The sequence below is a fragment of the Ranitomeya imitator genome, chromosome 4 (genome assembly GCF_032444005.1).
Source record: "Ranitomeya imitator isolate aRanImi1 chromosome 4, aRanImi1.pri, whole genome shotgun sequence".
Classification (NCBI taxonomy): Eukaryota; Metazoa; Chordata; class Amphibia; order Anura; family Dendrobatidae; genus Ranitomeya; species Ranitomeya imitator.
Genome location: NC_091285.1, coordinates 353,333,442 through 353,346,627, shown reverse-complemented (window position 1 = coordinate 353,346,627; position 13,186 = coordinate 353,333,442). Strand labels below are relative to the sequence as shown.

General features: G+C 46.4%; 1 protein-coding gene across 22 annotated transcripts in view; it reads right to left on the bottom strand.

The window, feature by feature from the left end:
• Window positions 1-11,687, bottom strand: part of LOC138676110 (mucin-19) — a 769,116-nt gene extending 757,429 nt beyond the window's left edge. For 20 of the 22 annotated variants that reach the window (XM_069765013.1, XM_069765031.1, XM_069765021.1 and 17 more), the window contains exon 1: window positions 11,578-11,687. In XM_069765013.1, the coding sequence (XP_069621114.1) occupies window positions 11,578-11,644 (67 nt within the window). In that variant the 5' untranslated portion in view covers window positions 11,645-11,687. The remainder of the gene's footprint in view (window positions 1-11,577) is intronic. The other 2 variants (XM_069765018.1, XM_069765022.1) reach the window with 1 other exon arrangement.
• Window positions 11,688-13,186: the final 1,499 nt, after the last annotated feature.

Here is a 13,186-nt window from a genome sequence, read left to right as displayed (position 1 = left end):
TCCTGTTGAAAAATAAATGTTGGTCCAACTACATGCAAACCGGATGGAATAGCATGCTGCCGCAAGATGCTGTGATAGCCATGCTAGTTCAGTATGCCTTCAATTTTTTATAAATCCCCAACAGTGTCACCAGCAAAGCACCCCCACACCATCACACCTCCTCCTCCAAGCTTCACGGTGGGAACCAGGCATGTAGAGTCCATCCGTTCACCTTTTCTGCGTCGCACAAAGACACGGTGGTTGGAACCAAAGATCTCAAATTTGGACTCATCAGACCAAAGTACAGATTTCCACTGGTCTAATGTCCATTCCTTGTGTTCTTTAGCCCAAACAAGTCTCTTCTGCTTGTTGCCTGTCCTGAGCAGTGGTTTCCTAGCAGCTATTTTACCAGGAAGGCCTCCTGCACAAAGTCTCCTCTTAACAGTTGTTGTAGAGATGTGTCTGCTGCTAGTACTCTGTGTGGCATTGACCTGGTCTCTAATCTGAGCTGCAGTTAACCTGCGATTTCTGAGGCTGGTGACTCGGATAAACCTTCATTTCTTAAAGCAATGATGGCCACTTGTTTTTCTTTACTTAGCTGCTTTTTTCTTGCCATAATACAAATTCTAATAGTCTATTCAGTAGGACTATCAGCTGTGTATCCACCAGACTTCTGCAACTAATGGTCCCAGACTCCCAACCCCATTTATAAGGCAAGAAATCCCACTTATTAAACCTGACAGGGCACACCTGTGAAGTGATAACCATTCCCGGTGACTACCTCTTGAAGCTCATCAAGAGAATGCCAAGAGTGTGCAAAGCAGTGATCAAAGCAAAAAGTTGGTACTTTGAAGAACCTAGAAATTAAGACATAATTTCTGTTGTTTCACACTTTTTTGTTAAGTATATAATTCTACATGTGTTAATTCATAGTTTTGATGCCTTCAGTGTCAATGTACAATTTTCATAGTCATGAAAATACAGAAAAATCTTTAAATGAGAAGGTGTGTCCAAACTTTTGGTCTGTACTGTATATCAGTGAGTCGTGGTTGCATTATACCCTATAGGGGGGGCTATATTACACCTTATGAGGGGGGCAGCATTATACCCTGTGAGGGAGCTACATTATACCGTATGAGGGGACTACATTATATTCTATGGGGGGCTGCATTATACCCTACGAGCGGGGAAGCATTATACCCTATGAGGGAACTACATTACATTCTATGGGGGCTCCATTATACCCTATGAAAGGGTTGCATTATACCATATGAGGGGGCTACATTATATTCTATGGGGGGCTGCATTGTACCCTATGAAGGAGCTATATTATATTCTATGGGGGTTGCATTATACCCTATGAAGGAGCTACATTATATTCTATGGGGGTTGCATTATACCCTATGAGGGAGCTACATTATATTCTATGGGGGGCTGCATTATACCCTATGAGGGGGCTGTATTATACCGTATGAGGGGGCAGCATTGTACCATATGAGGGGACTACATTATATTCTATGGGGGGCTGCATTATACCCTCTGAGGGAGCTACATTACATTCTATGGGGGGCTCCATTATACCATATGAGGGGGAGCTGCATTATACCCTATGAGGGAGCTACATTATGTTCTATGGGGGGTTGCATTATACCCTATGAGGGACCTACATTATATTCTATGGGGGGCTGCATTATACCCTATGAGGGGGCTGCATTATACCCTACGAGCGGGGAAGCATCATACCCTATAAGGGAACTACATTACATTCTATGGGAGGCTCCCTTATACCATATGAGGGGGAGCTGCATTTTACCCTATGAGGGAGCTACATTATATTCTATGAGGGCTGCATTATACCCTACAAGGGGGCTGCATTATACCATATGAGGGGGGCAGCATTGTACCCTATGAGGGAGCTATATTATATTCTATGGGGGCCTGCATTATACCATATGAGGGGTGTAATGTGCTGCTGCAGTACAGTATAGTGCAACTTCCACTAAGGGGTGCTGGTGAGGGAAGAGAGGTTGTACACACAGCGTAGCAACACTGAACAGCAACACAGGTGCCACAGGTAATGAAAGCGAAGTCAGACAGAGGGGGATTAACTCCCACATGACCAGTCCAGAGACAAGACAGCTGAATACAAACTCAGGACTGGATCACGACAAGGGGGAGCTGCATTTTACCCTATGAGGGAGTTACATTATATTCTATGGGGGGCTGCATTATACCCTATGAGAGGCCTGCATTATACCGTATGAGGGGGCAGCATTGTACCCTATGAGGGAGGTATATTATATTCTATGGGGGACTGCATTATACCCTCTGAGGGGGCTGCATTATACCCTCTGAGGGGCTGCATTATACTCTATGGGGTGGATGCATTATACCATATGAGGGGGGCAGCATAGTACCCTATGAGAGAGCTCCACCGATCCCCCTACCTGGAGCACTATGGACGCACGTTCTGTCTGCAATAAACTGTCATTAATCCATGAACTCTTCATCACCAACAAACTCTCCTTCCTTGGCATCACTGAAACCTGGCTCACCTCCTCTGACTCAGCCTCTCCAGCTGTACTTTCCTATGGCGGATTCCACCTCTCTCACACCCCTTGCCCTTGCCCAAGCAACAAATGTGGTGGAGGAGTTGGCTTGCTCCTGTCCGCAACTATTCCCCTTCCAACCTTCAGCTGGCTGTCATCTACCGCCCTCCCAGAACTAGCCATTTCCACTAGTGATGAGCGAGTATACTCGTTGCTCGAGTGGTCTCTGAGTATTTGTGACTGCTCAGAGATTTAGTTTTCCTTGCCACAGCTGCATGATTTACTAGACAGCTTGATTACATGTGGGGATTCCCTAGCAACCAGGCAACTTCCCATGTACTCAGGCTGGCTAGCAGCTGTAAATCATGCAGCTGCATCAACAAAAACTAAATCTCAGAGCAGTGACAAACACTCGGAGACCACCCAAGCATGCTCAGGAAAACCCGAGCAATGAGTATACTTACTCATCACTAATCTCCACCTTTCTTGACCACTTCACCACCTGGCTACTTCACTTCCTCTCCAATGACATCCCCACTATCATCATGGGTGACTTCAATATCCCTTTTGACACTTCCACCTCAGCTGCCTCTAAACTTTTATCACTCACTGCATCCTTCAGTCTCACTCATTGGTCCTCAGCGGCCACTCATAAAGATGGTCAAACGCAGGACTTTATCTTTACCCGATTCTGTTCACTTACTAATCTCACTAACTCACCCCTCCCCCTGTCTGACCACAACCTACTGACATTCTCTTCCCTCTCCTCTCCTAGTGCACAACCCCCACTCCACAAACTCTCTCACCCTCACAAAAAACTCAAACACCTCAATTTACAATCTCTCTCTGAGTCCCTTCTCCCTCTTACAGACATAGATTCCCTTCATGACACAGATGCTGCTGCTACTTTTTATAAGACCACAATAACAGCAACACTCGATTCGGCCGCCCCCTCATGCATAGCAAAACTCGTACAATCAACAGGCAGCCCTGGCTGACCAGCCTGACCAAAGAAATGAGGTGGGCTTTCAGGGTCGCTGAGCAGAGATGGAAGCGATCCTGCTCTGCTGACCACTTCATTGCATACAAGCAGTCCCTTGCCAGCTTCAATTCCACGCTCACTGCCGCAAAACAAACTTACTTCTCATCTCTCATATCCTCCCTGTCTCACAACCCTAAACATCTTTTCAACACCTTCAATTCTCTACTCCATTGCTCAGCACCTCCTCACTCCCCTGTCATTTCTGCTGAAGACTCTGCCTCTTTCTTTAAACAGAAGATTGATGCGATCAGAGAAGCTTTGTGTGTGTTCAAGGAGTGAAAAACTGAAAGTGGACCTTCTAGACTGTGACGATGAACCCCCCACGGACGAGCTGACCAAATAGACCGCCCCAATACAGGGAGAGATAGGGGCAGGCCCATGAGGGACTATCGCCACGGAAGCTAGAGGATCGGGACGGGAGAAGACCAGGGAGTAGCGGAGAGTGTAGGAACACAGGATAGGTGAGTACCGCAGAGACACAGAGCCGAAGGACACGACAGGGACAAAAGGATGGCGGAAACACTGCTGCAACACGGACACTGCCAAAGCACAGCAGAGGCACGGGAGCTGATGGAGATATTGCAGAGGTGCGGAGAATGACAGGGAGACTGCAGAGAAACAAGGTTAGAAGAGATGCTGCAGAGACACAGGTCCTGGCGAGGCAAAGTCGAAAACACAGAAACTGGCAGGAAGCTGGAAAGACAAGATAAACCCAAGGTCAGAGAGAAATGAACACACAGAGACCAAGAGCATCCGGAAGCACTTGAAAGTACAAATGATCATCAGGCACAGAGGGGCGGACGGAAGCAGTTTACATACCAGCGCGGCACAGCACTTCCGGGTGAAGGACCTCCAAGATGATAGAGAGGATGGGAAGAAGCACAGGCAAGAAAGGTTAATAGTGCGCATGCGCAGTGCTGGACCTGGCGTGCGTGCGCGCCTGACGACCAGCAGAGGGCGGAAGCACGCGCTGAGAAGAAGACTCTGCAGGAGAGGAAACGCGCCGGGATGCCGAGGATAGGTAAGTATGACAGGGCGGAGGAGGCAACAGCAGCGGTATAATAGTACCCCGGTCTTTACATTCCTCCCTCCTCTTTGGGCTAGAAAGAAACTTAGCTAAAATTCGAGGAGCCTGAATATTCTCTCGAGGCTCCCAGGATCTCTCCTCCGGACCGAAACCCTTCCAGTCAACCAAAAACAAAGTTCTACCTCTAATCATTTTCATGGCCAAAATATCCTTAACCTCAAAAACATTGTCTGCGGAAACAGGCAAAGGTGAAGAGAGAGTCGAGGAATGAAATTGATTAAAAACCACAGGCTTTAGGAGAGATACATGAAAGGAATTAGGGATACGAAGAGAGGCAGGTAACTTAAGTTTGTAGGACATGTTGTTATTACGTGCCAAAACCTCAAAAGGACCAATGAAACGAGGACCCAGTTTATGAGAAGGGATTTTAAGGCGAATAAATCTAGAAGAAAGTCAGACCTTGTCCCCAGGATGGAATACAGGAGAATCAAGACGCCTTTTGTCTGCATGTCTCTTCATTCTATGCTGAGCTAGTTCGAGAGCAGATTTGGTCTCCTGCCAGACCCTGGAGAATTCTCTAGACAGAAGATCTGCCGCTGGCACAGTAGAGACAGGAGGAACCGGTAGAGGAAGACCAGGATGTTGCCCATAGATGACAAAAAATGGAGATTTGGTAGAAGCTTCGCTGGTGTGATTATTATAAGAAAACTCGGCCCATGGTAGTAGGTCAGACCAGTCATTCTGATGAGCGTTGGAGAAATGCCGGAGATAAGTAACCAGGATCTGATTGATACGCTCCACCTGGCCGTTGGACTGTGGATGATAGGCCGAAGAGAAATCAAGCGAGATGTCCAATGACTTACAGAGAGATCTCCAGAATCGAGCGGTGAACTGAACTCCACAGTCAGAAACAATATGCTGTGGAAGACCATGAATGCGGAAAATATGTTGAACAAAAATCTTCGCTAACACACGAGCCGAAGGCAGACCAGGGAGAGCAATGAAATGTGCCATTTTAGAAAAATGGTCCACAACCACGAGGATGATGGTACAACCACAGGAACAAGGCAGATGAGTTAAGAAATCCATTGCAATATGTTGCCACGGAGCAGTAGGCACCGGAAGAGGAAGAAGAAGAAGTCCGAAAGGTAGCCGCCTGGGTACTTGGTTCTTGGCACAGGATAAACAGGAGAGGACAAAGGCTCGGACATCCTTCTAAAGAGTCGGCCACAAGTAGTAGTGAGATATTAGATGAATGGTTTTCTTGAAACTGACATGGCCCGCTAGCTTGGAGGCATGTCCCCAGAGCAACACACGTCTCCTGTTCCTCTCAGAAACTAAAGTCTTACCCGGAGGTAAAGAGGTCATAGAGACCGGTGCAAGTGTGATGACTCTAGCGGGGTCAATTATGTGCGTGGATTCCTCCTCAGCGTCCACCGACAAGAAGGACCTGGATAGAGCATCGGCTTTGAAGTTCTTTTCTCCAGGCAGAAAGCGAAGTTCAAAGTCAAATCGAGCAAAGAACAAGGCCCACCTGGCCTGTTGTAGATTCAGTCGATGCACAGAACGGATGTATGCCAAATTCTTATGATCCGTAAACATGACAAAAGGATGTAAGGCTCCTTCCAACAGATACCTCCACTCCTCCAATGCCAATTTGATGGCCAAAAGTTCTCTGTCACCGATGGAATAGTTTCTTTCAGAAGGCGAGAAACTCTTGGAGAAGAAACCACAAGGCATAAGATGACCAGTAGAGGACTTTTGAGAAAGCACAGGTCCGGCTCCGATAGCAGAGGCGTCAACCTCTAAGAAGAAGGGTTTATTAGTTTCAGGTTGATGGAGTAAAGGAGCAAAGGCGAATGCTTCTTTGAGAGACTGGAAAGCCCTTTCAGCCTCTGCTGGCCAAAGATGAGGATTGGCGCCCTTCTTTATCAAGGAGGAGATGGAAGCTGACAAGGAGGAGAAGTGAGCAATAAACTGCCGATAGTAATTCGTGAATCCTAGAAAACGCTGAATCGCCTTAACTCTAAGGGGACGAGGCCAGTTGAGTACGGCAGAAACTTTATCTGGATCCATACACAGACCAGAATCGGAAATGATGAAAACCAAGAAAGGCAGGGACGACTGTTCAAAGGCACAATTCTCAAGTTTTGCATACAGACGATTCTCCCTTAGACAAAGAAGAACTTGCCGCACATGTCTCCTATGAGAAAGCAGATCCGGAGAAAACATAAGGATGTCGTCCAAATATACCACAACACAGGTGTAAAGTAGGTCTCAAAAAACATCATTCACCAACTCTTGAAAAACTGCTGGAGCATTGCATAAGCCGAAGGGAATCACCAAATATTCATAATGACCGTCTTTGGTGTTAAACGCAGTCTTCCATTCGTCTCCCGAACAAATTCAGATCAAGTTATAAGCTCCTCTGAGATCAAGTTTAGTGAAGACTCGTGCTCCACGCAGACGATCAAAGAGTTCTGGGATGAGAGGAAGTGGATATTTGTTCTTAATGGTGATGTTATTGAGGCCACGGTAATCAATGCAGGGACGAAGAGAACCATCCTTCTTCTTGATGAAGAAAAAACCAGCTCCTGCAGGTGAGGATGATTTCCAAATAAAGCCTGTGGCCAGATTCTCTTGAACGTATTCAGACATGGCTTAAGTCTCGGAGGGTGACAGAGGATAAATACGACCTCTAGGAGGAGTAGAGCCGGAAACAAGATCAATTGGACAGTCGTATGGGCGATGCGGAGGTAAGACCTCAGCCCCTTTTTTGCTGAAAACATCTGAAAAAGAATGATAAGCCACAGGTAGATTCGCTAGTTCAGGAGACGAGGGAGAGACAGTAGCAGGCTTGTTGGAAAGCAGGCATCTGTTTTGACAATACTGTCCCCAGGATAGGATGTCTCCAGTATGCCAGTTCAGAGTAGGTTCATGATTTCTTAGCCAGGGAAGTCCTAAAAGAAACGCATGGGATAAAGATGGTAAAACGTAGAACGCCAACTTTTTTCAATGTAGAGCTCCAATTTGAATCTCAATCTCCTCGGTTACGGAAGTAACGACCTCCCGCAAAGGCTGATCATCAACAGAAGCTATTTGCCTAGGAACCTCCGGGGATCTGACAGGAATCTCAAGCCTCTCGACCAGCTCAAGTTGAACAAAATTCCCAGCCGCACCTGAATCTACATAAGCCTCAAGAGAAAAGTGACTGGAACCCATGTGTAAAATAACTGACAAAATCAAAGATGGAGAGGAATCATGGCTACCTAGGGAGACCTCTCTTACGTGTCCTAGGTGGAGGCGTTTCCCGGCTTCTGGGGACAGGAACACAGAAGATGAGAAGCACTGCCACAATAGAAGCAAAAGCCCTGTGCGAGTCTCTCCTTTCGGCGTTGTTCAGCAGGCTTGAGGCGATCTACCTGCATAGGCTCAGGGGAAGAAGAGGAAGAGGCTGAAGTGGTTTGGGAGAAAGAAGTACTTCGTGTAACAGAGGATAAACGAGAGGGTCTCCTCTCCCTGACAATCTCACGAGAACGCTCCTGGAAGCGCAAGTCAAAGCGTGTCGCTAAAGAGATAAGGTCAACCAAAGCAGAAGGAGTTTTCCGCCCTGCCAGCTCATCCTTAATATGAGAAGACAGACCTCGCCAAAATGCTCCAACCAAAGCCTCATTATTCCAACCCAAATCAGAGGACAGCGTCCAGAAACTAATGGCATATTGGGCTACAGAAAGGGTACCCTGATAAAGGTTGAAAAGTGACTCGGTAGTCGATACCAGACGACCAGGTTCATCAAACACCTTGCGAAAAGTGTCTAAAAAGAGAGCAAGTTGAGAAACCACTGGATCAGCTCACTCCCAGAGGGGGTTCACCCAAGCCAAAGCCTCGCCCTCCAAATGGGAAACCACAAAAGCTACCTTTGCTCGGTCGGTATGGTACAGTAGCGGAGATAATTCAAAGTGTAGTTGACACTCATTGAGAAACCCGCGACATAATTTAGGATCCCCACCATACCGGAGTGGCCTGGCTAGACGGGGTGAGGGCTGTGGAGCGGACGCCAGAACAGGAGCAGAATCGGCAGTCTGAAGGGAGAGAAGCCGATTATCAACAGAGGCCATAAAATTCAAAATATGGGACTGAGTGTCCCATTGTTGGCTTAACTCTTGCTGAAGAGCTGCCAACTGAGAAGCGTTACCAGGGTCGGTAGACTGTAACGCCGCGAGACGAGACTCCATATTCTTAAGAAAGGACATGATTCTAGTCTGGTTCTCCTGCAAAAAAAGTAACTCCTTTTGAGTGGAAGAGATGCTGCAGGGACACAGGTCCTGGCGAGGCAAAGTCGAAAACACAGAAACTGGCAGGAAGCTGGAAAAACAAGATAAACCCAAGGTCAGAGAGAAACGAACACACAGAGACCAAGAGCATCTGGAAGCACTTGAAAGTACAAATGATCATCAGGCACAGAGGGGCGGACGGAAGCAGTTTACATACCAGCGTGGCACAGAACTTCCGGGTGAAGGACCTCCAAGATGATAGAGAGGATGGGAAGAAGCATCGGCAAGAAAGGTTAAAAGTGCGCACACGCAGTGCTGAACCTGGCGTGCGCGTGCCCGACGACCAGCAGAGGGCGGAAGCGCACGCTGAGAAGAAGACGCTGCAGGAGGGGAGACTGCAGGAGGGGAGACGCGCCGAGACGCCAAGGACAGGTAAGTATGACAGGGCGGAGGAGGCGACAGCAGCGGTATAATACTTTGGCCCACAGCCCCCAATGCCCCTTTTAGCTGCTCAACCCTGTTCCTCCAAAACCAGTTTTTCCACCATGACAGAAGATCAGCTCTCCGCCCTTCTGTCAAGATCACATCTCACCACTTGCATGCTTGACCCGCTCCCATCCCATCTCATCCCTAACCTTGCCACAGACTTCATCCCAACCCTAACACACCTCTCCAACCTCTCACTCACAACTGGTGTCTTCCCCTCATCCTTCAAGCATGCCTTGATCACACCCATCCTTAAAAAGCCCTCTCTTGACCCAGCATCTGTGTCTAACTAAGGCCCATATCTCTTCTCCCTTATGCCTGAAAACTACTGGAACAGCATGTCCATCTTGAACTGTCCTCCCACCTCTCCTCCTCCTCCCTCTTTGACCAGTTACAATCTGGCTTCCGACCCCATCACTCAAATGAAACTGCCCTATCTAAAGTCATCAATGACCTACTAACCGCCAAGAGCAAGCGACAGTGCTCTGTCCTCCTTCTCCTGCACCTGTCTTCTGCCTTTGACACTGTGGGCCACTCTTTCCTGCTACAGATTCTCTCTTCTCTTGACATCACAGACTTGGCCCTATCCTGGATCTTGTCATATCTAACAGACCAAACATTCAGTGTCTCCCTCTCCCACCCTACCTCCTCACTTCGCCCCTTGTCTGTCAGTGTTCCTCAAGGCTCAGTTCTAGGAATCCCACGGTTTGCTGTATCATCTCTACGCCAATGACACACAGATCTACCTATCCGGACCTGACCTCATCTCCTTACTCACCAAAATCCCACATTGTCTGTCTGCTATCTCAGCCTTCTGTTCTGCTTGCTTTCTAAAACTGAACATGGACAAAACAGAATTCATCATCTTTCCCCCAGTCCCACACGCCTGGTGCCTTTGGGGTGATCCTCCACTCTGACCACTCTTTCAAGCCAGATATCCAAGCCCTTGCCTCCTCCTGCCATCTCGAACTCAAAAATATTTCCCGGATCCACGCATTCCTTGACCAGGAAACCACAACAACACTAGTGCACACCCTTAGCTCCCACCTTGACTACTGCAATCTCCTACTCTCTGGCCTCCCCTCTAGCATTCTGGCACCACTTCAATCCATCATACATTCTGCTGCCCGACTAACCTACCTGTCTCTCAGCCATTCCTCGGCCTCTCCCCTATGCCAAGCCCTTCACTGTCTTCCAATTGTCCAGAGACTCCATCTCAAAACCCTAACTATGACATACAAAGCTATCCACAACCTAACTCCTCCATACATCTGTAACATGGTCTCCTGGTACTTACCTACACGCAACCTTCGATCCTCTCCAGATCTCCTTCTCTACTCCCCTCTTATCTCTTCTTCCCACAACCGCATCTAAGACTTCTCCTGTGCTTCCCCCATACTCTGGAACTCTCTACCCAAACACATCAGACTCTCGCCTACTATGGAAACATTCAAAAAGAACCTGAAGACTCACCTCTTCTGACAAGCCTACAGCCTGCAGTGATCCTCAACCTACTGAACTGCCGCACAACCAGCTCTACCCTTTCCTAGTGTATCCTCACCCATCCCCTATAGACTGTGAGACCTCACGAGCAGGGTCCTCTCTCCTTCTGTACCTGTTAGTGCCTTTTTTTTGCTCATGTTTATTGTGTTTGTCTATATTTGCCCCCTTTTCACATGTAAGGCGCCATGGAATAAATGGCGCTATAAAAAAATGTATAATAATAATAATAATCATCGAGGTCTGAATGAGACTTACACTGCTACATTGATAAAAAAAAGTTGTGTTTCTCAGAAAACGGCTAGTATAAAGTACTACATGTATTTGGTAGTGCCAATATCGGACTAACCCACTGAATAAATATCACGTTATTTTTACCAAATTTACCCAAAATTACTTAATTACATTTTTTTATTTTTACTAAAAAAGGAAACAAAAAGAAAAAACTATTTTAAATATATTATATGTGCTCCATAAAGATACAGGCTGTTAAACAAAAACCAAGCTAAGATACAATGATGATGAATATCTCAATAGAACAATACTGTATAAAAATGAAATAATATAGCTCTTAAATTGCAACAATAAAAAAAACAAGTTTTCATGTTTGGTTATTAGAGCCCTTAAGTTTCAAACAGGTAAAATAACATACAGAGTTATTACTTTGTGACTTGGAGAATCGGATTTAAAATTACAGAGAAAACACGATGTCAGACTCACCTGAGCATGAACACAGATGGAGAAGAATGACAAGAAGACCTACAATGACAATTGTTTTCAACTGCATTGTTAAAACTAGAAGTCTATCATGAGCATCATAGACTCAGCTGTATAGATTTGCTTTGCAGGTAGCTTTTATATGACATGCACGTTTAGGTTACTTTGCATAAAAAACATCACACCTCTAATCAGAACATCTGAGCAAACATCAGATTCTGCCAAAATTCAACTTTAATTTTCATACTTCCCCAATGTTGTTTGCTGAACTTACAGCAACGTCAACATAATGCCGTAATCAATTTTTGCAGTAATAATCCTATTCTGTATATTCTAAAAATAGGTAGTTGTTCAACTTGCGTAGAAGTAGCTTGTATTTTTTGTGTGTTATCTACAGTTCAACATGAATGCCCATTTTAGAGGCAGAATTGAGATTTAAAGAGACTCTGTCACCCCTAAAATGTCTTTTAGACAAACTATGCAGTTAAAGGGGACTTCACCCATAAAAAAATCATACTAACACTTTACCTATTACTGGTACATTGTTTGAAAAAATAACAGTGAACACCCATGAAATAGCAATAAGGTGAGTGCACTGTTACATCCCCACAATTTGTATCTTGGCTTCTTCGCTAGCTTATGATGGACAGTACTAATTGCAAGAGTGTGGGCACGTGTACATGGATACTGGCTGTGCCAGCCACAGACGCACACAGTGGCCAGGCATGTTCTCCTTCCTGATCTGGTCCTGTCTGCTAATGCCACTCATGCACCAGGAAGCAAAGTGAGCGGCGTCCACAGAGAGCCAGGTAGAAGAACGCGCACATATATGGTATGCACATGTGGTTGGCACAGCATATATATACAGGGCAGAGTTCACACTAGGTGTGAGTGCTGTCCATTACAAGCTAAGACAGTCGACAAGGCAAATATTCAGGGCTCATATCTGTGCACCCAGCTCATTGCCATGCCATTGTCGGACCAAAGCCCCCTCATTGGCCTATAGATTAAAAGTTGTTTTCACAAGAAATGTACCAAAAACAGTTACAGCACTTGTACGATTTTTATAGGAGTGAAGTCTTCTATATCACTGTATAGTTAGTCTAAAATGCATATTGTTGCTGATAGACTTCCTCTAACCCCTTTCCAACATTTTCAGTAATAATACATCCCTGTGCCCTGGGCCTTACTGACCAGGGACATATTATTTCTGACAGCTGACACCCAGCACTAAGTTCCAAGAGCGCGGTCCTGCACTGCTCCAGGCACTTTAACCCCCTAAATGCTGCGATCCCAGCTGTTGTGAATTCTGTGGCTGAGTTCACTTCAGGTGTTTTGGTGAGCTCGTTGGCTGCCTTGCTATTTAGCTCCACCTGAGTCTGTCTTCCTTGCTCCTTGTCAATGTTCCAGTGTTGGATCTGAGCTACTGCATCTTTCCTTGGGCCTGCTGCTCTGCTAGATAAGTGCTTCTAGTTTGTTTTCTGTTTTTTTCTGTCCAGCTTGCTATTGTCTTTTGCTGGAAGCTCTGAGAAGCAGAGGGGTGCACCGCCGTGCTGTTAGTTCGGCACGGTGGGTCTTTTTGCCCCTTTGCGTGGTTTTCGTTTTAGGGTTT